Source organism: Oncorhynchus mykiss, chromosome 12 (assembly GCF_013265735.2).
Source record: "Oncorhynchus mykiss isolate Arlee chromosome 12, USDA_OmykA_1.1, whole genome shotgun sequence".
In the NCBI taxonomy this organism is placed as follows: domain Eukaryota; kingdom Metazoa; phylum Chordata; class Actinopteri; order Salmoniformes; family Salmonidae; genus Oncorhynchus; species Oncorhynchus mykiss.
In genome coordinates, this window is record NC_048576.1 from 9,870,888 (window position 1) to 9,896,913 (window position 26,026).

General features: G+C 41.4%; 3 protein-coding genes across 6 annotated transcripts in view; 1 reads left to right on the top strand and 2 right to left on the bottom strand.

The window, feature by feature from the left end:
• The window catches only part of agxt2 (alanine--glyoxylate aminotransferase 2), a 29,327-nt gene extending 23,919 nt beyond the window's left edge, over window positions 1-5,408 (top strand). For 2 of the 3 annotated variants that reach the window (XM_036936863.1, XM_036936864.1), the window contains one exon: window positions 4,294-5,408. In XM_036936863.1, coding sequence (XP_036792758.1) covers window positions 4,294-4,398 — 105 coding nt within the window. In that variant the 3' untranslated portion in view covers window positions 4,399-5,408. Of the gene's footprint in view, window positions 1-2; window positions 38-4,293 lie in introns of those variants that run through there. The other variant, XR_005034855.1, reaches the window with a different exon arrangement.
• A 234-nt stretch (window positions 5,409-5,642) lies between these two features.
• Window positions 5,643-16,496, bottom strand: dnajc21 (DnaJ heat shock protein family (Hsp40) member C21). Its single transcript, XM_036936861.1, has 12 exons — window positions 16,103-16,496; window positions 15,709-15,802; window positions 15,203-15,326; window positions 14,684-14,812; window positions 13,782-13,910; window positions 13,217-13,389; window positions 12,624-12,760; window positions 12,241-12,334; window positions 11,886-12,032; window positions 7,723-7,992; window positions 7,398-7,488; window positions 5,643-6,834 (listed from the first exon to the last, which is right to left on the bottom strand). The coding sequence occupies exons 1-12, from the start codon at window positions 16,197-16,199 to the stop codon at window positions 6,676-6,678; spliced, it is 1,644 nt and encodes a 547-aa protein (XP_036792756.1). The 5' UTR covers window positions 16,200-16,496; the 3' UTR covers window positions 5,643-6,675.
• A 4,219-nt stretch (window positions 16,497-20,715) lies between these two features.
• bxdc2 (brix domain containing 2) lies at window positions 20,716-25,985 on the bottom strand. 2 transcript variants are annotated; one of them, XM_021622615.2, is made up of 10 exons: window positions 25,808-25,985; window positions 25,522-25,633; window positions 23,390-23,504; window positions 23,152-23,201; window positions 22,610-22,683; window positions 22,330-22,380; window positions 22,095-22,196; window positions 21,782-21,910; window positions 21,206-21,448; window positions 20,716-21,157 (listed from the first exon to the last, which is right to left on the bottom strand). In XM_021622615.2, exons 1-9 carry the CDS (start codon window positions 25,949-25,951, stop codon window positions 21,206-21,208), a joined length of 1,020 nt encoding a protein of 339 aa, XP_021478290.1. In that variant the 5' UTR covers window positions 25,952-25,985; the 3' UTR covers window positions 20,716-21,157. The 2 variants fall into 2 exon arrangements, with proteins under 2 accessions (XP_021478290.1, XP_021478289.1); XM_021622614.2 differs by having other exon boundaries at window positions 20,716-21,448.
• Window positions 25,986-26,026: the final 41 nt, after the last annotated feature.

The following is a 26,026-nucleotide window of genomic DNA, read 5'->3' on the forward strand; positions in this document are numbered from 1 at the left end:
AGGTAATGGAAAGGAGGAGTATATGGACAGGTAATGGAATGGAGGAGTATATGGACAGGTAATGGAGTATATGGACAGGTAATGAAAGGAGGAGTATATGGACAGGTAATGGAGTATATGGACAGGTAATGGAAAGGAGGAGTATATGGACAGGTATTGGAAAGGAGGAGTATATGGACAGGTAATGGAAAGGAGGAGTATATGGACAGGTAATGGAGTATATGGACAGGTAATGGAATGGAGGAGTGTATGGACAGGTAATGGAATGGAGGAGTGTATGGACAGGTAATGGAGTATATGGACAGGTAATGGAAAGGAGGAGTATATGGACAGGTAATGGAAAAGAGGAGTATATGGACAGGTAATGGAGTATATGGACAGGTAATGGAATGGAGGAGTGTATGGACAGGTAATGGAGTATATGGACAGGTAATGGAAAAGAGGAGTATATGGACAGGTAAGGGAGTATATGGACAGGTAATGGAATGGAGGAGTGTATGGACAGGTAAGGGAGTATATGGACAGGTAATGGAAAGGAGGAGTATATGGACAGGTAATGAAAGGGAGGAGTATATGGACAGGTAATGAAAGGAGGAGTATATGGACAGGTAATGGAAAGGAGGAGTATATGGACAGGTAATGGAAAGGAGGAGTATATGGACAGGTAATGGAAAGGTAATGGAGTGTATGGACAGGTAATGAAAGGAGGAGTATATGGACAGGTAAGGGAGTATATGGACAGGTAATGGAAAGGAGGAGTATATGGACAGGTAATGGAAAGGAGGAGTATATGGACAGGTAATGGAAGGGAGGAGTATATGGACAGGTAATGGAAAGGAGGAGTATATGGACAGGTAATGGAAAGGAGGAGTATATGGACAGGTATTGGAAAGGAGGAGTATATGGACAGGTAATGGAATGGAGGAGTAAATGGACAGGTAATGGAAAGGAGGAGTATATGGGCAGGTAATGGAAAGGAGGAGTATATGGACAGGTATTGGAAAGGAGGAGTATATGGACAGGTAATGGAATGGAGGAGTAAATGGACAGGTAATGGAAAGGAGGAGTATATGGACAGGTAATGGAATGGAGGAGTAAATGGACAGGTAATGGAAAGGAGGAGTATATGGACAGGTATTGGAAAGGAGGAGTATATGGACAGGTATTGGAAAGGAGGAGTATATGGACAGGTAATGGAAAGGAGGAGTATATGGACAGGTAATGGAATGGAGGAGTAAATGGACAGGTAATGGAAAGGAGGAGTATATGGACAGGTAATGGAAAGGAGGAGTAAATGGACAGGTAATGGAAAGGAGGAGTATATGGACAGGTAATGGAAAGGAGGAGTATATGGACAGGTAATGGAAAGGAGGAGTAAATGGACAGGTAATGGAAAGGAGGAGTATATGGACAGGTAATGGAAAGGAGGAGTATATGGACAGGTAATGGAATGGAGGAGTAAATGGACAGGTAATGGAAAGGAGGAGTAAATGGACAGGTATTGGAAAGGAGGAGTATATGGACAGGTAATGGAAAGGAGGAGTATATGGACAGGTAATGGAAAGGAGGAGTATATGGACAGGTAAGGGAGTATATGGACAGGTAATGGAGTATATGGACAGGTAATGGAAAGGAGGAGTATATGGACAGGTAAGGGAGTATATGGACAGGTAATGGAATGGAGGAGTGTATGGACAGGTAATGGAAAGGAGGAGTATATGGACAGGTAATGGAAAGGAGGAGTATATGGACAGGTAATGGAAGGGAGGAGTATATGGACAGGTAATGGAAAGGAGGAGTATATGGACAGGTAATGGAATGGAGGAGTAAATGGACAGGTAATGGAAAGGAGGAGTATATGGACAGGTAATGGAAAAGAGGAGTATATGGACAGGTAATGGAAAGGAGGAGTATATGGACAGGTAATGGAAAGGAGGAGTATATGGACAGGTAATGGAAAGGAGGAGTGTATGGACAGGTAATGGAAAGGAGGAGTATATGGACAGGTAATGGAAAGGAGGAGTATATGGACAGGTAATGGAATGGAGGAGTAAATGGACAGGTAATGGAAAGGAGGAGTATATGGACAGGTAATGGAAAAGAGGAGTATATGGACAGGTAATGGAAAGGAGGAGTATATGGACAGGTAATGGAAAGGAGGAGTAAATGGACAGGTATTGGAAAGGAGGAGTATATGGACAGGTAATGGAAAGGAGGAGTATATGGACAGGTAATGGAAAGGAGGAGTGTATGGACAGGTAAGGGAGTATATGGACAGGTAATGGAAGGGAGGAGTATATGGACAGGTAATGGAAAGGAGGAGTATATGGACAGGTAATGGAAAGGAGGAGTATATGGACAGGTAATGGAAGGGAGGAGTATATGGACAGGTAATGGAAGGGAGGAGTATATGGACAGGTAATGGAATGGAGGAGTATATGGACAGGTAATGGAGTATATGGACAGGTAATGGAATGGAGGAGTAAATGGACAGGTAATGGAAAGGAGGAGTATATGGACAGGTAATGGAAAGGAGGAGTATATGGACAGGTAATGGAAGGGAGGAGTATATGGACAGGTAATGGAATGGAGGAGTATATGGACAGGTAATGGAGTATATGGACAGGTAATGGAATGGAGGAGTAAATGGACAGGTAATGGAAAGGAGGAGTATATGGACAGGTAATGGAAAGGAGGAGTATATGGACAGGTAATGGAAAGGAGGAGTATATGGACAGGTAATGGAATGGAGGAGTAAATGGACAGGTAATGGAAAGGAGGAGTATATGGACAGGTAATGGAAAGGAGGAGTATATGGACAGGTAATGGAAAGGAGGAGTATATGGACAGGTAATGGAAAGGAGGAGTATATGGACAGGTAATGGAAAGGAGGAGTATATGGACAGGTAATGGAAAGGAGGAGTATATGGACAGGTAATGGAAAGGAGGAGTATATGGACAGGTAATGGAAAGGTAATGGAGTATATGGACAGGTAATGGAAAGGTAATGGAGTATATGGACAGGTAATGGAAAGGAGGAGTATATGGACAGGTAATGGAAAGGAGGAGTATATGGACAGGTAATGGAAAGGAGGAGTAAATGGACAGGTAATGGAATGGAGGAGTAAATGGACAGGTAATGGAAAGGAGGAGTATATGGACAGGTAATGGAAAGGAGGAGTATATGGACAGGTAATGGAAAGGAGGAGTATATGGACAGGTAATGGAAAGGAGGAGTATATGGACAGGTAATGGAAAGGTAATGGAGTATATGGACAGGTAATGGAGTGGAGGAGTAAATGGACAGGTAATGGAAAGGAGGAGTATATGGACAGGTAATGGAAAGGAGGAGTATATGGACAGGTAATGGAGTATATGGACAGGTAATGGAAAGGAGGAGTATATGGACAGGTAATGGAAAGGAGGAGTATATGGACAGGTAATGGAAAGGAGGAGTATATGGACAGGTAATGGAAAGGAGGAGTATATGGACAGGTAATGGAAAAGAGGAGTATATGGACAGGTAATGGAAAGGAGGAGTATATGGACAGGTAATGGAGTATATGGACAGGTAATGGAAAGGAGGAGTATATGGACAGGTAATGGAAAGGAGGAGTATATGGACAGGTAATGGAAAGGAGGAGTATATGGACAGGTAATGGAAAGGAGGAGTATATGGACAGGTAATGGAAAGGTAATGGAGTATATGGACAGGTAATGGAATGGAGGAGTAAATGGACAGGTAATGGAAAGGAGGAGTATATGGACAGGTAATGGAAAGGAGGAGTATATGGACAGGTAATGGAAAGGAGGAGTATATGGACAGGTAATGGAAAGGAGGAGTATATGGACAGGTAATGGAAAGGAGGAGTATATGGACAGGTAATGGAAAGGAGGAGTATATGGACAGGTACACTCAAATTCCCCGTCTGTCCTGTCAGTCAGGATCTGCCTGCTAGTAAGCCTTAGCTTTGTGGTCTGTCGTGAACCGACATGGCTCCAAAGCAATGTAACAAACCAAGTATCAGATCAGTCCATTCAGGTTAAAGTTAATGATAAGTCCTGGGAATGTAGGGAGGGAGGACAAAAGGGCGCCTTGCTGTTTTCGGCTTTTGTCGTAGTATGCTATTTTCTGTTCATTTGCATATTCGGTTTGGGTAAAGAATGCACAGATCACTTTGACAGCTTGAGGATTTGAGGAAATAGTTCCTAACCCACAGAGGTTAGTTATCTATGAACATACTGTCAATAGCTCTTTCCCACTCACACCCGCTCTCTCTCTCTGACCCACAGACGTTCCGGATCAAGCCCCCTATGTGTATCACCAGGGACGATGCAGACTTCTTCTTGGCTGTGTTTAACCAGGCTTTACACAACTACATGGAAGATCATCATTAGGCCTGGCTTTCACCCGGTCACTTCTTTCAGATAGATCAAAGGAGGAGTACAGATTTTAGGCAATTGAGAAAAAGACAGGCACTTCAATCACCATTCATGCATGTGCAAATGAAAGACGCTAGAGTACCCTCATCTCTCCCACACGATGCGAGACATCAACGCTCAAGAGCCCTACGTACAACATGCACGAAGATGGCGTTTGAGGTAGCCTGGACCCAGGTCTGTTTTGTCTTGCATCACCACGATCATAGGAGTTGGGTTTTACAGCACCAACAGATCTGGGACCAGGCTAGCGTTGGGGTGTCAGTCCACTGGAGATGAGCCTTAATCAGATTTAGATATGGTACCATGCTTTCTGTTGTTCAAATTGACGACATGTAGACACTGGCTGGAATGCAGTTTTAACCAATCAGTGTTCAGGATTAGACTCACCCGTTGTATAATGTTCAAATTGACTACATGTAGACACTGGCTGGAATGCAGTTTTAACCAATCAGGATTAGACTCACCTGTTGTATAATGTTCAAAATGACTACATGTAGACACTGGCTAGAATGCAGTTTTAACCAATCAGTGTTCAGGATTAGACTCACCTGTTGTATAATGTTCAAATTGACTACATGTAGACACTGGCTGGAATGCAGTTATAACCAATCAGGATTAGACTCACCTGTTGTATAATGTTCAAAATGACTACATGTAACTTTTGAGGCACACAAATGAGTTGATTGTAATCATATGTAGAAAACCTAGAGGGAAAAACTGTTTATGTGAAGATTTACTGACACCTGTTTGTCTCTGTACTGGAACTAATTTTGTTGTAGGTTTAAAATGTGTTTATTTAAAAAAAAATGTTATTGATTAGTCTTAACTGTGAATATATTCACTTTTAACCTCAGGAAAGGAAACTAGTCCAATAAAACCATGGTACACCTGCCCACATACTGCCAGTGAGAGGGCCATGGACAAACTTTGGGTCAAAATCTGAAATAAAGCCGACCAGTATTTTACTCGTCAGTCTATTCCATTACCTTTTGAGTGCATGTAAAGTCCAATAGATGTTGAGACTTTGGGTAGACGAGTTACTTGCTTAGGTATAGATGAAATACATTGAGTAGGATGGTACAATTCATATGCGCTGGCTCTTTTCTCATCTTCTACTGCCCACTCACATTCCCCTTTATTTACGTGTAAATAGTCTCTTTGAATTGTAATTTTAAGTAGATTGAGAAACTCTTCATAAATAGATTTGAAGTGAGCCATAAACACAAACCATTTATTCATCAGACATGGCGGCAAATTCAATGAAAAGTTAGTTATATGCACATCCTTAAACTTAGGCTCTGGGCTAATTAAGAACAAGGCCCACACACTAAAGCTCCCAATACACCACTTTGACTGTTTCTATCCAAAACATGTCTTCGTCACAGAAGGTAAATAACCTGACAAAGATCCGTTTGGGATGGAAACGTTGTCAATAAAGTGTTGAATTGAGAGCTTTAACAGTGTGAGGGCAAATTCAATTAAACGTGTCAGTGTTTATGCAGTATCTTTTTTTTTTTTATATAAGAAAGTGGAAGCTTTAACACAGAGTCAGATTGTTATTTGAATAAATATAGAGTTGAGTGAGCAGCAGCATCACAGTACCCGTTCAAAACAGGAATTAACGTCCAGTTGCTTTATGTCTCTGACCAAAACGTCAAAGGATCAGTCGACACAAAATGGACGTCGACACAACGCTGAATTCTGCAGCATGTACTTCTGAGCAGGTACAGTGGCAGCACCTCTAACATGGTCATATTGGAAGGGTGGAGTAGATATCAGTTGGACTTGGCTCACTTCCTTACATTATCTCTAGGGGGCAACCCTGAGACAGACCTCCAGACACAGAGGGTGTGGAGACTGGCCAGACAAAAACATCCTCTTCAACTCCTTTGTCCAGTCTAGCCCGGAGGTCTCAGATCTGTTTGTGCTGCAAAGCCAACTGCTATGGTCATTTGGCATGACAACGACCATAAGAGTTGGCTACGCAGGATCACCAGGCAACGTCCAGTCCTCCATGACTGGACGTATTGATTGTTTTCTAACATGCAAAAACCTAAAAACAGCAATCAGACAGTCTTCAACTCCTTTTCAGACAATCTTTAACATTAAAAAACAAACAAATCCAGGCCTTCAATACCATGAGTGGCCTCCTATAATATATAGTAAGACAGTAGTCCATCTCTACAGCCCAGTGGCTGGTGTTAAGTCTTTGGCCCCTCTTGTATCCCCCCATCATCTATTCTTCCTCTTCTCCTTCTTGCTCTTGACCGTGGCGGGTGCACTGCCACCGTGTGCCACGGCTGTAGCGTGTCCTGTTGTCTTCAGGTGGTCAAACAGTTTGTTCCTGGTAGAGAACTCATAGTGACAGGTCACACAGCGCAGGTTCAGCTCCTTCGGGGAGTTAAAAGACAGTGGATGAATGAACTCATAACCGTGTAACAACAAAAACCCCTGTGAATACTTTTAGAAACGGGCCATTTTAACTCAAGTCGATGAGAAATGCATTTAGGCAGCCTTAAACAAGCTAATGAAATCATTGTATTACATTTCAATTAAGGGCATCAAGTTCTGGTTAGTATAAACCCTTCCTGGATTGATTAATCAATTAAGGGAACCAAGTTCTGGTTAGTATAAACCCTTCCTGGATTGATTAATCAATTAAGGGCATCAAGTTCTGGTTAGTATAAACCCTTCCTGGATTGATTAATCAATTAAGGGAACCAAGTTCTGGTTAGTATAAACCCTTCCTGGATTGATTAATCAATTAAGGGAACCAAGTTCTGGTTAGTATAAACCCTTCCTGGATTGATTAATCAATTAAGGGAACCAAGTTCTGGTTAGTATAAACCCTTCCTGGATTGATTAATCAATTAAGGGCACCAAGTTCTGGTTAGTATAAACCCCTCCTGGATTGATTAATCAATTAAGGACCGGTAGCTGTGGCTGGTACAAACCTCTGCTCCTCCTTTCTCCACTCCTCCCTGTGGTTGGACATTTTTTTTGCTGTCCTTTCCTCCATTCTTCTTCCCCTTAGTCTTTCCAGAGCTGATAAAGATGTGTTTTAAGTTACAAGTCAGAATGCATGAACATACCTGTATAGTAGCTAATGATTATATCAGCACTGCTCTAGCATGGTCCCAAGTCGGTTTTGACGTCTTGACAACTCAGGACAGCACAAACTGATCGAGGACCAGGCTAGTGATGCATTGCTTTATCCTAATTACTGTCAATTCCATCCTGTCACTAGTTTTGATAGAAGATGGTGACAGGTCAGGTCACCTCTTTGGTTCTGTGGCTGTGAGGTCTTCCTCCTGCTGTCCGTCTTCTGTTGGGTCCTCACAGGGTTTGTCCGCAGCTGCCTGCTGGGGCTCTGAGGCAGTCTGGGGGTCCTCTGCCTCACCGCTGGCCTGTGTTGATAGAGGGCTCTCTGGGCTATTGTCTGTGGGGGTGGTGGGGGGCTCTGGGGCCGCATCCTTCCCGACTACCTCCTCTGTGGGGCTCCGCCCATTTTGCTGTTGTCTCTTTTTCTTCTTCTGCTTTTTAGACAGCCTGGACGTTAAAATGACGTTATTCACCTACCACTGTTTACACAGTGTACAAAACATTAACAACACCTGCTCTTTCCATGACAGACTGACCAGGTGAATCCAGGTGAAAGCTCTGATCCCTTATTGATGTCACTTGTTAAACCCACTTCTAAAATCAGTATAGATGAAGGGGAGGAGACAAGTTAAGCTAACATATGGAATTGTTTTAAGATGGTCATACCCAAGGATCCTTTAGCCATTTTACAACCCTTGGAAGAAAAAAAAGTCACAAAAAAAAAAAAGGAATAGCAGGAAACATTGAATTAGACCTTACTGATATTAGCTCATAGAAACTCATTGAATTAGACCTTACTGATATTAGCTCATAGAAACTCATTGAATTAGACCTTACTGATATTAGCTCATAGAAACTCATTGAATTAGACCTTACTGATATTAGCTCATAGAAACTCATTGAATTAGACCTTACTGATATTAGCTCATAGAAACTCATTGAATTAGACCTTACTGATATTAGCTCATAGAAACTCATTGAATTAGACCTTACTGATATTAGCTCATAGAAACTCATTGAATTAGACCTTACTGATATTAGCTCATAGAAACTCATTGAATTAGACCTTACTGATATTAGCTCATAGAAACTCATTGAATTAGATCTTACTGATATTAGCTCATAGAAACTCATTGAATTAGACCTTACTGATATTAGCTCATAGAAACTCATTGAATTAGATCTTACTGATATTAGCTCATAGAAACTCATTGAATTAGACCTTACTGATATTAGCTCATAGAAACTCATTGAATTAGACCTTACTGATATTAGCTCATAGAAACTCATTGAATTAGACCTTACTGATATTAGCTCATAGAAACTCATTGAATTAGACCTTACTGATATTAGCTCATAGAAACTCATTGAATTAGACATTACTGATATTAGCTCATAGAAACTCATTGAATTAGACATTACTGATATTAGCTCATAGAAACTCATTGAATTAGACCTTACTGATATTAGCTCATAGAAACTCATTGAATTAGACATTACTGATATTAGCTCATAGAAACTCATTGAATTAGACCTTACTGATATTAGCTCATAGAAACTCATTGAATTAGACCTTACTGATATTAGCTCATAGAAACTCATTGAATTAGACCTTACTGATATTAGCTCATAGAAACTCATTGAATTAGATCTTACTGATATTAGCTCATAGAAACTCATTGAATTAGACCTTACTGATATTAGCTCATAGAAACTCATTGAATTAGACCTTACTGATATTAGCTCATAGAAACTCATTGAATTAGACCTTACTGATATTAGCTCATAGAAACTCATTGAATTAGACCTTACTGATATTAGCTCATAGAAACTCATTGAATTAGACCTTACTGATATTAGCTCATAGAAACTCATTGAATTAGACCTTACTGATATTAGCTCATAGAAACTCATTGAATTAGACCTTACTGATATTAGCTCATAGAAACTCATTGAATTAGACCTTACTGATATTAGCTCATAGAAACTCATTGAATTAGACCTTACTGATATTAGCTCATAGAAACTCATTGAATTAGACATTACTGATATTAGCTCATAGAAACTCATTGAATTAGACCTTACGGATATTAGCTCATAGAAACTCATTGAATTAGACCTTACTGATATTAGCTCATAGAAACTCATTGAATTAGACCTTACTGATATTAGCTCATAGAAACTCATTGAATTAGACCTTACTGATATTAGCTCATAGAAACTCATTGAATTAGACCTTACTGATATTAGCTCATAGAAACTCATTGAATTAGACCTTACTGATATTAGCTCATAGAAACTCATTGAATTAGACCTTACTGATATTAGCTCATAGAAACTCATTGAATTAGATCTTACTGATATTAGCTCATAGAAACTCATTGAATTAGACCTTACTGATATTAGCTCATAGAAACTCATTGAATTAGATCTTACTGATATTAGCTCATAGAAACTCATTGAATTAGACCTTACTGATATTAGCTCATAGAAACTCATTGAATTAGACCTTACTGATATTAGCTCATAGAAACTCATTGAATTAGACCTTACTGATATTAGCTCATAGAAACTCATTGAATTAGACCTTACTGATATTAGCTCATAGAAACTCATTGAATTAGACCTTACTGATATTAGCTCATAGAAACTCATTGAATTAGACCTTACTGATATTAGCTCATAGAAACTCATTGAATTAGACCTTACTGATATTAGCTCATAGAAACTCATTGAATTAGACCTTACTGATATTAGCTCATAGAAACTCATTGAATTAGACCTTACTGATATTAGCTCATAGAAACTCATTGAATTAGACCTTACTGAAATTAGCTCATAGAAACTCATTGAATTAGACCTTACTGATATTAGCTCATAGAAACTCATTGAATTAGACCTTACTGATATTAGCTCATAGAAACTCATTGAATTAGACCTTACTGATATTAGCTCATAGAAACTCATTGAATTAGACCTTACTGATATTAGCTCATAGAAACTCATTGAATTAGACCTTACTGATATTAGCTCATAGAAACTCATTGAATTAGACCTTACTGATATTAGCTCATAGAAACTCATTGAATTAGACCTTACTGATATTAGCTCATAGAAACTCATTGAATTAGACCTTACTGATATTAGCTCATAGAAACTCATTGAATTAGACCTTACTGATATTAGCTCATAGAAACTCATTGAATTAGACCTTACTGATATTAGCTCATAGAAACTCATTGAATTAGACCTTACTGATATTAGCTCATAGAAACTCATTGAATTAGACCTTACTGATATTAGCTCATAGAAACTCATTGAATTAGACCTTACTGATATTAGCTCATAGAAACTCATTGAATTAGACATTACTGATATTAGCTCATAGAAACTCATTGAATTAGACCTTACGGATATTAGCTCATAGAAACTCATTGAATTAGACCTTACTGATATTAGCTCATAGAAACTCATTGAATTAGACCTTACTGATATTAGCTCATAGAAACTCATTGAATTAGACCTTACTGATATTAGCTCATAGAAACTCATTGAATTAGACCTTACTGATATTAGCTCATAGAAACTCATTGAATTAGACCTTACTGATATTAGCTCATAGAAACTCATTGAATTAGACCTTACTGATATTAGCTCATAGAAACTCATTGAATTAGACCTTACTGATATTAGCTCATAGAAACTCATTGAATTAGAGCTTCATACAGGGATAAAAATATGGTCCCCAAAAAAATCGAAAAAGGAAGGATGTTCTGAAGCATCTGTTTTATATCCGAGAGATAAGAAAGATTAGGAAAACTTATTTTAGACACTAAACTATCTCCATATCTCCTTCCATTCATTTTTAACTGGTTAGTTTCAGACTAATCTCGAGAGGCATTTTGCTCTAGGACGCCCACATGAATGTGTTTGTGAGTCCACCCTAGATGCCGGGGGGCTCATGGTCTGATAAACACAGCTCCACCCTAGATGCCGGGGGACTCATGGTCTGAGAAACATAAACACCGCTCCACCCTAGATGCCGGGGGGCTCATGGTCTGATAAACACAGCTCCACCCTAGATGCCGGGGGGCTCATGGTCTGATAAACACAGCTCTACCCTAGATGCCGGGGGGCAACATCGGCTTGAGACGCAGACCAAATATCTATCTTAAAAATCCCCTTCAATATGTGTCAGTTTTTGACTGTTATTTAGATTGACTCATGTTCCTAATGTTTTGTAGACTATTTTATAAATGGCAAATTGTCCAATGACAACAGTAACATCCAAGTAGTTTCTCATATTTTGGATGGAGAAAAATATATATCTTTGAACTTACTTTTGTCTTGGTGCTTCTTCTAGTTCTTCATCCTCCTCTTCCCCATCCTCATCCTTCAGACCGAGGGTCTCATCCTCTTCTTCCAGTTGTTGCCGTAGTAATACCACCATCTCTCTATGTTTCTTTGATTTCTCATGATTCTTCATTCTGTGCAAAAAAAAAGAACACGTGATGAACTGAACTCAGTCTTCCCTCAGGTAAACCGGGTTGTGTTCATTCTGCACCAAAAGGAAGAAAACTGACTGGGAATACCTGGATTTGACCAGTAAGAAATGTTCATTTCGTTTTTCCAATGCAGACTGCATTGCAACGTTTTCTCATTGTGTGCCCTAATGAACACGACCTCACTACTTACGCTTTGTCTGATTTGAAGGATTTGTCACATGCAGGGCAGTACAGGTCATCATAATAGTCATCCAGGAGTTCCTCGGTCTCATCTTTCTGTTCATCTGTGGAGAACAGATGTGTTACATGGAGACTGTTGTCATGTATGAGAAGAACAACCACCACATAAACCAATGTAAAACGTTTGAGATCTGGTGGTAAAAGAACGCACCCACAGTTAAATGTGACATGGCAAACTGCTAGAAATTACAATCCATTCTTGTCATTACTACTCACGCAGAAGTTTCAGTAGATTAAGATATGCTAGAAATGTCTAGCCCTTCTCAAGAGTGAGTTGGTGTTTTCACAGTCTGAGACCGGAGTTACTATGCGAGAGGTCTGCTCTGTACTGACCCCCTCTTCCCTGGTCCTCCTCCTCGCTCTCTGACACGTCTCCAAACTCCTTTCCGTACTGAGCCTCCATCTGCTGCAGCTCCTTCTCCATCTCAGACATGGCTACCCAGCTCTGTTCCTTGTAATCCTCCGCCAGTCTAGGAGAGGAGACAGAGGTCTGACTTCTAGACGGCGGCCTGACATCTAGACAGCGACGGCAGTCTGACATCTAGACGGCGGCCTGACATCTAGACGGCGGCCTGACATCTAGACGGCGGCCTGACATCTAGACGGCGGCCTGACATCTAGACAGAGGCCTGACATCTAGACAGAGGCCTGACATCTAGACAGTGACGGTAGTCTGACATCTAGACAGTGACGGCAGTCTGACATCTAGACAGCGGCCTGACATCTAGACAGCGGCAGAGGCCTGACATCTAGACAGCAGTCTGACATTTAGCATGTCTGAGTGGATCAGTTTAAGGTGAGGTTATTTTAACACAAGTATATAGATCAGTGATTCTGTGCAGTCAGCAACACTCGCTTGGCCTGTGAAAGCTTCTGTTTGTTGGAGAGGCATATGTTCTACATATCATATTTCTATGTGAACTCACTTGGCCTGGGACAGCTTTTGCTTGCGTCGTAGCTCCTCCACTTTCTTGGCCTTCTCAGCGTTCTGCTCCTCCACCAGCTTCTTGTGGGCCTGCACCCTCTTGTCGCGCTTACGCACAAACGCCACCAGTTGACGCACTAGCTCGCTGCGCTCCTTCCTGGCCTTGTCTCGAACCTTAGAAGAAGAACACTTTATGGTCCATTCAGATCTGTTGTGTTGAAAGAACGGCGCTTGGTTCTATATCAAACGGCTCACATTTAATCGAAGTCTCACTTCCTAACATTTGTGAGCATAACAAAACAGTCAGTTAGCTTCGCCAATCTTCAGTGGCTCATACCACACGTATGAACTACATTTGCACTGGCTGAATAGGAACACAGGCACTTAGAATAGATAGAATAGAATAGCCATGTTCAAGGGCACAACGGCAGGAGCTGAGTGTTCAGTTCCATTCCCATTTTTGCTTCGTCCGGGCCCAGGGATTGAGCCAGCAACCTTCTGGCTGCTGGTCCACCTCTCTAAGACTACTGCCTCACTGTAAGGCCAAAAACAAAACACAACAGTACCTTCTTGTTCTCCTTCTCCATGGCCCTCTTCTCCCAGCGGTTGGAAGCCTGTCTCGTGTCATAGTCCTCCTTCCAAGCAAACTTCTTCCGGGTGCAGAAGCTCTGCCAGTAGGCGTAGAAGAGGTGAACCTGGGAGAGGAGGAAGCAGAGAGCTATAGACAATGACTACAGCTCAGGGAGCAGAGATGTAGGTACAGTACAGGTGATGGTTATAGACTTTAGTGTGGAGCTGCTAAACCATTGGCCAAACTACAGCCCTTGAAGGGTTTCTATTTCATCTGTACAGCCCTCCGTATCAACGTATCTATCATCATCATGACACAATGACTTATGTCGTGATATATCTCAATGTGGACCTCGAGCCAAAAGGTTTACCTATAGACACACACAGTGTTTTATGAACGGGAGTCTATGATTAAAAGTTTGCCCACCCATGTGCTAAACCTTATGGGATGATATGATGTATCCATTTAATCAACGTATCTATCATCATCATCATCATGACACAATGACTTATGTCGTGATATATCCCAATGTGCAAAATGTCCAAATGGTAGAGACGGACCAGACAAATGTTATTTCACAGAAATCAACTCTGTCTATAGAACCCAGAGAACCATTCTGAGATTAAGCAAGAGCACAGAATGGAATACAGTAACCATGCTGAAACATAGCCCGAACTGACGTTACACAGATAGACACTGTTACTGCAAGTTACTGCCCATGACTCTATTCACGCCAGAACACTATCAGCATTGGTCAGAGACTGAACACAAAAGTAGATGAAGTTTGTGCACCTTTCTGTGTGTGTGTGTGTGTGTGTGTGTGTGTGTGTGTGTGTGTGTGTGTGTGTGTGTATGTATATATAATCTGTCTGTCTGTTTAACAAGGGCAAACGTTACCGTGTCATAGTCACTCTGAGAGTCTCCAAACGAAGGAAACTCATCTTCCTCCTCGTCCTCCTCTTTACTGTGATCCATCTCTTCTGTAGTTATGGACTCAAACAGGTTCCTGTACACTGTGTAGAAACCCTGAGAAAGGGAGAGGGGAAACCACTTTTTACCTGCTTGTCCCATTGAAAACAACAGGGAGACCTAAAAGGATTGGATCCTCTGTACAGCCAACACATCCACATGATCTCCACAGTAAACACTACACTGTAACAATCATTATTCTACTGTTATACACATGTTGTTGTTACATTTCTACATCCACACAGTGAGACATGCTAGTACACGCTGTGACCTGGGAGGCTGAGAGTGGATTATAATGTCAGAGTACTACTCTGCAGCCCTCTGCTGGTAGAAAGTAACAGGGATGGCCAACTAGTTGGGTTGGGGTCCACAAAGAACCTGAACTCACTAGGGGATGTAGATGCTCCCCCCCGACAGAGATGCGCCCTCCCTGACTGTCACACTCACCTCCTCTTCATCCCCGTAACCAGAGTAACAGGTGACAGTGAAGAACTGAACAAGGTCAACACTTTCATCAGCATACTCCCCGCTGACCCCACCTTTAAGGAGAGCCTCTCTGTGGTTATCATACCTGGAGACATGAGTCGAGAGGTGGGAAGCACAGTATTAGCATTACTATAGCTCTTGACTCTTCCTAAATGAGCGTTTCCCCAGTTCCTGGCATTCTTTCCTCCTTAAAATGCATTTTAGGAGAAGGTTCAAGGGCTAGAACCTTGGACCATCTTTGACAAGGAGGGACAATGCAAGGAATCAAGGAAAGACAAAAGATCTGTGCTGGTCACTAATATTAACTTATTTCCATACGAAGTGCTGGCCTTAAAAAGTTAGATCTCATATAGGAAGGAATTCCAGCACACTGGTCATCTTGGATACTCCAAACAATTTACAATTTAATGGATCTCAGTCAAAAGACTTTTACTACTTTGGATAATGAGGATGAAGTTGTTTCACACCAGGCTCTCTCCTGTGGGTCGCTCAGGACTTCATAGGCTGCCTGGATCAGTTTGAACTGCTCAGCTGCCTCATCTGCATTGTCCAAGTTCTTATCTAGAAATGGAATTCAGATGTTCCAACAAATAATACCTTTAGAAGATATACAAACATCACATTTTTGGTGAAGAGAGAACGTCTATGACACCAGTGCAAAAGCAGTGCGAACTAACTGGTGGTAGTTAACTAACGTTACTGCTAGCTATCTTGTTCTACTTGTCAGTCTCCCACACCGATTACAGTTTAGCTAGCAATGAGGTCACTGGCCGTGGCCTCTCTGATCAGTGAGCTAACAGCTAACGTTAGCTGGCTATTGTAGCTAGCAAGTTAAATACACGGCAACAGGGTTTACTGTACCTGGATGCCATCTCAGGGCTAATTTCCGATATACCTTCTTCATATCATCATCAGTCGCGTCCCTTTTGACACCCAACACCTCGTAATGACACTTCATTTTGAGTTGAGCTGGTTCAGCTAGCTGAAATCCACACGATTTGGCCTGTTGCTAATGTTAGCTAGCTAAAAGGCTAAGCTAACAGCCTTCTCTGTCCTCAAAACAGGAAAACTCAGTATAACAGTAACCGAAAGTTATGAATAACAGTGGACAGATCTACAAATAAATGTAATATTTATTCTACTTAAAAATGCATAGTTTGTCCTTGTATCTCAGCTTGAAAAACACCGCACATCGTGGACTCTGCCGGTGACTACGCGCTTAAATATGACGTAATTTATCATGGACAGTCTTTTCGTAAAGAAAAAGGTCCTAAAGAAAATTGTTGTAAGCTTGATTTCTGTTGATTTCTGTTGATTGTGAATATGACAAAAAAAATAGGTTTGAAACTGACAGCAACAATTCTTATTTGACATTTTAAATCCACTTTGGTGTGCTTATTTGGATACCCATTAGCTTTTGCAGAGGCAGCAGCTTTTCTTCCTGGGACCCACAAAAAACATGACAAGTAACAAAACACTGATAGACAAGAACAGTCACACAAATCATGTGTGTGTTTGTGTGTGTCTCCTCAGACAGTCGCAGCCTTAAAATTAAGTACATTTTGCGGTTTGCTTGAGTAACTGGAGATGGGAGTTGCATGTAATCATGGCTCTGTATAATACTGTGTGGGGTTTTTTAAACCTTTTTTTTTAACTAGGCAAGTTAGTTAAGAACAATACAATGACAAATTTCAATGACAGCCTAGGAACAGTGGGTTAACTGTCTTGTTCAGGGGCAGAACAACAGATGTTACCTAGTCAGCTCAGGGATTCAATCTTGCAACCTTTTGCTTCCTAGTCCAATGCTCTAACTAGTCCAACTACCTGCCGCCTCAGACAAACTGAAATGTTGGTGTTGCAGTGAATTCATTTTGAACTTGGGGAATGTGAAGAGACCCATGGTGGCATATCTTGTGGGGTATGTCTGGGTGTCTGAGCTGAATGTTTCTGCAGACAATCTGGAATTTTCATTACAGTAATACTTCTCAAAAACTAGAAGAGAAGCAATTAATCTCTCGTCAACTCTCAACTAGGAAAGACAGGCATGTATGTTGTTGATGTTAGTTCGTTAAGTGCAATTAAGGCCAAGGCGTGCTGCTCTGTTATGAGCCAGCTGCAGCTTTGCTAGGTCTTTCTTTGCTGCATTTGACCATATTGGCTAGACAGTAATCAAGATGGGACAAGACCAGAGGCGGAACAACTAGTAGAGTTCATTTTTCTGTAAAAAACACAGAACATCTTTTAATAACAGACAGACCCCTCCCCAACAGCACAACAAATTTGTCAATATGACTTGACCATGATAATTGACCGTCCAATATTATATCTAGGAGTTTATCTTCCTCAACACTCACACCCTTTATACACAACTCCAGTTGAGGTTTAGGTCCAAATATAATGCTTTTAGTTGTAGATGTTTTAAAGACCAGTTTATTATGAATCAACCATTCTGATACTGACTACTCCTTATTTATAATTTCAGGGAGGTCACTGGCTTTGGGTGCCGACATGTGTGTAATCAACCACATACAGTGCATTCGGAAAGTATTCAGACCCCTTCACCTTTTCCACATTTTGTTATGTTACAGCCTTATTCTAAGGATCAGCATGGCGGCAGGTAGCCTAGCGGTTTGAGCGTTGGGCCAGTAACCGAAAGGTTGCTAGATTGAATCCCCGAGCTGACAAGGTAAAATTCTGTCGTTCTGCCCCTGAACACTGTTCTTAGACCGTCATTGTAAATAAGAATTTGTTCTTAACTGGCATACCTGTTTAAATACATTTTAAAATTGATAAAATATTTTTTCTCATCAATCTACACACAATATCCCATAATGACAAAATATATATATATTTTTTATATTTGCACATTCATAAACATTTAAAAAATAATTATTTACTTAAAAAATCAGATCCTTTGCTATGAGGCTCAAAATTGAGCTCATTATGCAATCGGGGGAGAAGGGCATTGGTCATGGAGGTGACATTGGTCACGATGGTCACTCTGACAGAGCTCCAGAGTTCCTCTGTGGAGATTGGAGAACCTTTCAGAAGGACAACCATGCAGCACTCCACAAAGGCACCTAAAGGACTCTGACCATGAGAAACAAGATTCACTGGTCTGATAAAAGCAACATTGAACGCTTTGGTCTGAATGCCAAACGTCACATCTGGAGGAAACCTGGCACCATCACTACGGTGTATCATGCTGGTGGCAATGTTTTTAAGCTGCAGAGCCTGGGAGACTTGTCAGGATCGAGGGAAAGATGAATTTAGAAAGTACAGAGATCCTTGATGAAAACTTGCTCCAGAGCGCTCAGGTACTCAGACTGGGGTGAAAGGTTCACCTTCCAACAGGACAACGGCGCTAAACACACAGCCAAGATAATGCAGGAGTCTCAATGTCCTTGAGTGGCACAACCCGAGGCCAGATTGAACCCGATCAAACATCTCTGGAGACCTGAAAATAGCTGTGCAGCGATTCTCCCCATCCAACCTGACAAGAGTTCAAATCAAATCGAATGTATTGGTCACATACACATGGTTAGCAGATGTTAATGTGAGTGTAGCGAAATGCTTGTGCTCCTAGTTCCGACAATGCAGTAATAACCAACGAGTAATCTAACCTAACAATTCCAAAACTACTACCTTACACACACAAGTGTAAAGGGATAAAGAATATGTACATAAAGATATATGAATGAGTGATGGTACAGAACGGCATAGGCAAGATGCAGTAGATGGTATCGAGTACAGTATATACATATGAGATGAGTAATATAGGGTATGTAAACATTATATTAAGTAGCATTGTTTAAAGTGGCTAGTGATATATTTTCCATCAATTCCCATTATTAACGTGACTGGAGTTGAGTCAGTGTGTTGGCAGCAGCCACTCAATGTTAGTGGTGGCTGTTTAACAGTCTGATGGCCTTGAGATAGAAGCTGTTTTTCAGTCTCTCGGTCCCTGCTTTGATGCACCTGTACTGACCTCGCCTTCTGGATGATAGCAGGGTGAACAGGCAGTGGCTCGGTTGATTGTTGTCCTTGATGATCTTTATGGCCTTTCTGTGACATTGGGTGGTGTAGGTCCTGGAGGGCAGGTAGTTTGCCCCCGGTGATGCGTTGTGCAGACCTCACTACCCTCTGGAGAGCCTTACGGTTGTGGGTGGCGCAGTTGCCGTACCAGGCGGTGATACAGCCCGACAGGATGCTCTCGATTGTGCATCTGTAGAAGTTTGTGAGTGCTTTTGGTGACAAGCCAAATTTCTTCAGTCTCCTGAGGTTGAAGAGGCGCTGCCGCGCCTTCTTCACGACGCTGTCTGTGTGGGTGGACCAATTCAGTTTGTCCGTCAATGAACTCAAAACAATGAGTTTGAGAAGATCTGCAGAGAAGAATGGGAGAAACTCCCCAAGTACAGGTGTACTAAGCCTGAAGACTTGAGGTTGTAATCATTGCCAAAGGTGCTTCAAAGTACTGAGTAAAGGGTCTGAATACTTATGTAAATGTGATATTTCAGTTCTTACTCTGTCATTATGGGGCGGCAGGGTAGCCTAGTGGTTAGAGCGTTGGACTAGTAACCGAAAGGTTGCAAGTTCGAGTTCCCGAGGTGACAAGGTACAAATCTGTCGTTCTGCCCCTGAACAGGCAGTTAACCCACTGTTCCTAGGCCGTCATTGAAAATAAGAATTTGTTCTTAACTGACTTGCCTAGTAAAATAAAGGTAAAATAAATTTTAAAAAATATGGGGTATTGTGTGTAGATTGATGAGGGTCTGAATACTTTGAAAACACTTTACATTCATTCTAGCTTTGTGTAAGTAATTTGTAAAAATGTCAAATCGAGAAAAGTAACCGCCAGGAGGGACACCGCACTGTATGTATCTGATGTTAGAGAAGCTTTCACTGAAAAACACTAGATTATATTGGCTAAGGTGATGTAAAGCCATAGCAAGTGAGTTTCTTCAATAAAGAAATATGCTCAAAGGCTGCACTAAAATCTAACACTACAGCTCCGACTATCTTATTATGCATTTCTTTTAACCAATCACCTGAAGTCGGAGTCAGTGCAGTACAAGTTCAGTGTCTTTCTCTACTGTGTATGAATGCTGAAAGTCAGTTAACTTCTCTGGAAAAACAGCCTTGTATTGTCTATTTTTTCCCCCAGTTTACTAAGAACAGGCAGCAAACTGAATGGGTGGCTGTTTGAGCCAGCAAAGGGTGCTTAACTATTTTCAGGCAGTGGAATGACTAGCTTCCTTCTATACCTGTGGACACACTCATTTAGGCTTTGGTGAACGAAAGCGCACAGATGTGGCAACATCTCTGTTAAGTGTTTTTGACATGGATATTAAAACTATATTAGATTTGCAATCGATATTGACAAGGCTGGTCAAGTTACTAACGCAGGTATCAAGTCAAAGGAGGTCCAGTGATCTGTAAATCAAACTGACATGTTCAGGAATGAACAGGAGAAATAAACACTAAAACCGAGACTTTATTTCAGAACTGTAAGAAAAGCTGGAGCACAACAGAAGTTACAAAGTTGCTTTAGTACTTTTTTGTGTGCAGCTGAAACAAAACATTCAACACATAAACAACGTATTCTGAGATGGCCCTTCACAGGCTGCAGACTTGATGGTCGACTTGATCCTCACAGTTTACGGCCAAACAAATGTCCTAATTTGTCTTTTCCCGATTCCTTCTAAAACGCACTGGAGAAGATTCTAGGTCACTCCCTTCAAACTTCTCGTTTTGAGTTTTGAAAATTAAAAAAGACATGGAATTGAGGAAAGACAAATTGAGAAAGAACCAATGTAATCCCTTTCCAGATGACTTCTAGAAGACCCAACAAAGCAACCAGTCTCTAGCCTTTCCAGATGACTTCTAGAAGACCCAACAAACCAACCAGTCTCTAGCCTTTCCAGATGACTTCGAGAAGACCCAGCAAACCAACCAGTCTCTAGCCTAACGCGTCTGCTTCCTCTGTCGTTTGAAAGCCTTGTGTTTGTTCTTCTTCACTACTTTAGCTGCAGGAGCCTCCAGCTCAATGTGGACTGGCCTCTCCTCAGCCGGCGTGGCAAACACGTCATCGGTCACGTCCCTGGTCACCGCCTCCTTGTTCTCCACCCTCTTCAGCTTCTGGAGCTCCTTGACCATCTGTTTCTCCCTCAGCCTGGAGGCGGTGGCCATGCGGATCACACGCCGGTGCTAAGGGGAGATAGAGACAACAATGAGTTACTCTGGGACAGTGATTAGTTATGGTCTTCCTAGTCTCAATATAAGTGATCAGATGTCCGGTGCTGTGGGGAGGGGAGACAGAACAACAATGAACCAATCTGACCTAGAAAAATGTAACCATAATAATTCAAGACTGCCCCAGCACCATCACCACACGGTCTAACTAAGTAATCACAGTCACCAGTACTGTTGGGGAGGGGAGACAGCTTTAGTTCATTGTTGCTCTATACCTACGGAAGATAAAGGTTTGATCTACCAGTGATGTAGGGTGGGGAGTCCACTAGGAATCAAATGAAATATTACCGCGTTCGGAGACTCGAAGTGTGGGTTCTCAAAGAGTGTGGGGCCGCCGAAGCTCCCCTGGAATATTTTGATGAGGTTCAGGACGAAGCGAGGTCCAATTTCTACCATCGATGCATCTTCCTCAATGATCTGTGGGACACAGAAATAAGTGAAAACACATGTTGCGTTAATAATTTTGGCCATTCGAGAACATTACTTCTAAATCAGGGAGTGTTACAACACGCTGTTTGAAATGATCAGAGAATATATTATATTCCACATACATTGACCACATACTGTATAATGGAAAGGGGAGCAAGTTAGTTAAACTCACCTGATAGTTTCTGAACCATATCCTGTTGTCTGTTATGGTGAATGTGAAGACATGGTCCACAAAGGGCTGGCTCCTGGGGTGGTACTGGGGAGTTGAAAAAGTCTACCAAAAAAAACACAAAAACTCACTTCTGAACTGATCACAACGGCACAAGAAAAGCTAAACAACTAATAATGGTTCTCGCATTGTAATTTTTGGGACCAAATATTTCTGCTGCAGCGATAATGAAACTAACCTGGATAAAGAGCTCCTTCAGCAGTGCATAATGAGGCTCCGTGTCAAATTGCTGTTGGGTTGGAAATAAATAGAAACATGAATTCATTAAACAGTATCCCCGTACATCTTGATGGTGAGGCCCATATGAAGTTAGTTTCAAGGGTATTCCGTTACACTATGGGGTGGTGTACCAGACTCCGATTAGGATATTCTCAATGTATTTTGCATTTTAATCCAGGACTAGGCATAAATCTGTGTCCGGGAATCGTGTTGCCGTTGACCGAAACCGCAATACTCACAGGATCAAACGACAGCAGTGGTCTGGATCCCTTCAGACAGTTCCCTGTCATTTTGAGTTCGGCGAGTGTGTGGACTACAGGAAGAGTAAAAGAGTGAAATATGATGAAGCTGTAGCCCGTGGTCATTATTCTATTCCATCATAGTCATTCTTATCCAGAGCAATTAGGGTTTAAGTGCCTTGTTCAAGGACAGAGATTTTTCATCTGGTCAACTCAGGGATTTCGGTTACTGGCCCAACACCCTGAACCACTAGGCTACCTGCCTCCTCTACTCTGAACCACTAGGCTACCTGCCGCTATTTGATATGTAACTAGGCATAGGCAAGTCAGTTAAGAACAAATTCTTATTTTCAATGACGGCCTAGGAACAGTGGGTTAACTGCCTGTTCAGGCAGAGGCAGAACGACAGATTTTTACCTTGTCAGCTCTGCATTTGAACTTACCAGTCCAACGCTCTAACCACTAGGCTACCCTGCCGCCCCAAATGCAAAACGTAGTCTATTCATGTCATTTCACACACAAACTCAGGCAATGACACTCACCATTCTGGACCAAGAACTTTGCAGATGGTCCGTGGGGAACATTTGCAACCCTATACAAAAAGAAAGTGACTGAAATCATTGCATTTTAAAAGGTGACATTTTCATAGACATGTCAGGGGACAGGAAGCCATGTCAGGGGACAGGAAGCCATGTCAGGGGACAGGAAGCCATGTCAGGGGACAGGAACAGAATACTTTTGTGTGTTTGGTGGAGAGGACTTGTTAACTTTGACACTCACCACATATAGAGATCCTGCTTCTTCTTTGCTTCAAAGAATAAGCATTTGTTGCAGTTCTTGATTTCACACACCTCGTTTATGACGAAGAGTTTGTCCTTTCTGTCCATTTTTGTGTCTGTAAGAGTAAGGTCAAGTCTCCTGGGTTATACCCAACTACATACATTGATCAATATCACTAAAATCACTGAAATAAGAAAATACAAACATGTAAAAAGGGAACAAACTGAACCAGTATTTGGGCAGAGGAGGAGATTAATATATGAAGTATTCTGTAGCCCAGTTAGCTACCATTCATTTCCCCATTAAACAGCTCTGCAAGCATCATGCCAAAATATGCTCTTTACTCACCAAATACGGAGTCTGGCAGAGCAACTGTCGTCATGCCCCGGTATGCAAATTCCTAAATAGGTCTTAATAATAATAAAAATGTACAAGCAAACCGAAAACATTTGTCTGGATAGAATGTAGCGTTTTTGACCAAATCCACCTCGTCGGCACCTCCAATAAAATCACACACAGGTTGGCTTAGCCTTTGATCATGACTCAGTTCCATTACACACAAGTCATTGAACAAAAGCGTCTTCTGTACAAGAGCCCTGACGCTCAGTCTGAACATTAACACACATTACATTAAAACACACCTCTCTAGGGTTAGTGTTACCACACATCCATATGGCCATGTTACAGAACATGTCTACAGAAGGGACCACCTGTGCTAATTTAGCCATCTAGCGTTTGTGAAATGATTTGTTATTTGAAAGTAAAGGGCTTTGTGTTTCAACAACCGTAACGCAATTTTGAACGGATTCACGTTTAGATGGAGTATTTGGCTGCCAGAGCCAGTCTACCTCTGAAGATATTACATAGATATTATATAAAGACGGTCCTTGGACCATAAGGTGTGAAGGTAGGCTCCTTAAGAGTACATCTCAGGCAAAGGTCAGCTGATCCAGCAGTACAGTGTCCCAAAAGATCATTGATTGTATCACCTATAACAGTGGATGAACGTCATACCAAACCCATTGTTTCAGACGTACTGCACACAAGGCAATACTATTTCATGTAAGTATATTAAGTAGACAATATAGTCTACGTTTTCAGTGATCTTCCCGAAGTGGTGGTCAAAAACAATACATCGATTATTTCCAAATAATATATGTTTTCGGATACTTACAAATGTTTTATTTAGATATTTTTTTGGGAAGTATACTGCACAAAAATATAAACTCTACATGTTAAGTGCTGGTCCCATGTTTGAGCTGAAATAAAAGATCCCTGTTGGTCAGCATTTCTCCTTTGCCAAAATAATGAATCCACCTGACAGGTGTGGAATATCAAGAAGCTGATTAAACAGTGTGATCATTACACAGGTGCACCTTGTGCTGGGGACAATAAAAGGCAAATAAAATGTGCAGTTTTGTCACACAACACCACAGATGTCTCAAGTTGAGGAAGTATTAATTGGCATGCTGACTGCAGGAATGCCCCCCCAGAGGTGTTGCCAGATAATTTAATGTTAATTTATGTACCATAAGCAGCCTCCAATGTTGTTTTAGAGTATTTGGAAGTATGTCCAACCAGCCTCACAACCTCAGACCACATGTAACCACACCAGCCCAGGACCTCCACATCCGGCTTCTTCACCTGTGGGATCGTCTCAGACCAGCCACCTGATGAAACTGACGATTATTTCTGTCTGTAATAAAGGCCTTTTGTTGGGGGGGGGACTCATTCTGATTGGCTGAGCATGGCTCCCCAGTGTGTGGTTCTTGCACCTAAGTAGATGGGCCTATGCCCTCCCAGGCCCACCAATGGTTCCATCCCTTCCCAGTCACGTGAAATCCATTGATTAAGGCCTAATGAATGTATTTAAATTGACTGATTTCCTTATATTAAATGTAACTCAGTAAAATCATTGGAATTATATTTTTGTTCAGTATACATACCATGTGTTACCGGAGTCCATTTTGTTTGTTGCTCAGCAAAACTCCATATTTGATAAGTAATGAACGTATTTTGACATAATGCTTGCGATGTCTAATGGGAAAAATGTATTGTAGCAAACTAAGGCTAGAGAAGAGACTCGTGATATCCATCGTCTCCTCTGCCCACATACTGGTACAGGAACAAACCTGCTTTCGAGTGTGGCATCATTGTCCTGAGGTCCTGCATCAAATGTCGTGTTCTGAAGTTGATGCCCCTTGAAGAGAATACAAGAACTCGCTCTTTGTTTCTCCACTTACCCTGGAAATCAAAATCCAATTCATCAACACATTGTTTCATAGATGATCGCTACAATCATGTAACATTGGTCCATGTTGTTATGTCGCTGTTTTTATACAAGACAAATATGTAACGATTAGCTAACTTTCCAAGTCAACGAAGTGGCTAGCAATTTCATGTTTGACACACACTTACCATTGACACGGGTGCTGGGACGGTGATTTCCTTGTTCTGCTCCATCTCTGTAGTTTGGGGTTTATTTCCATTTTCTACTAATTTCACTTTCTTTGCTTTTCCACCTGGACCCTTTCCTCCACGTTTTCTCTTGAGCGCCGACATTTTGATTTCTGACACGCAGGCTCAGAACGGTAAGAACAGAGCGAGGGCAACACGCGTGAGAGCAGGACAAACATA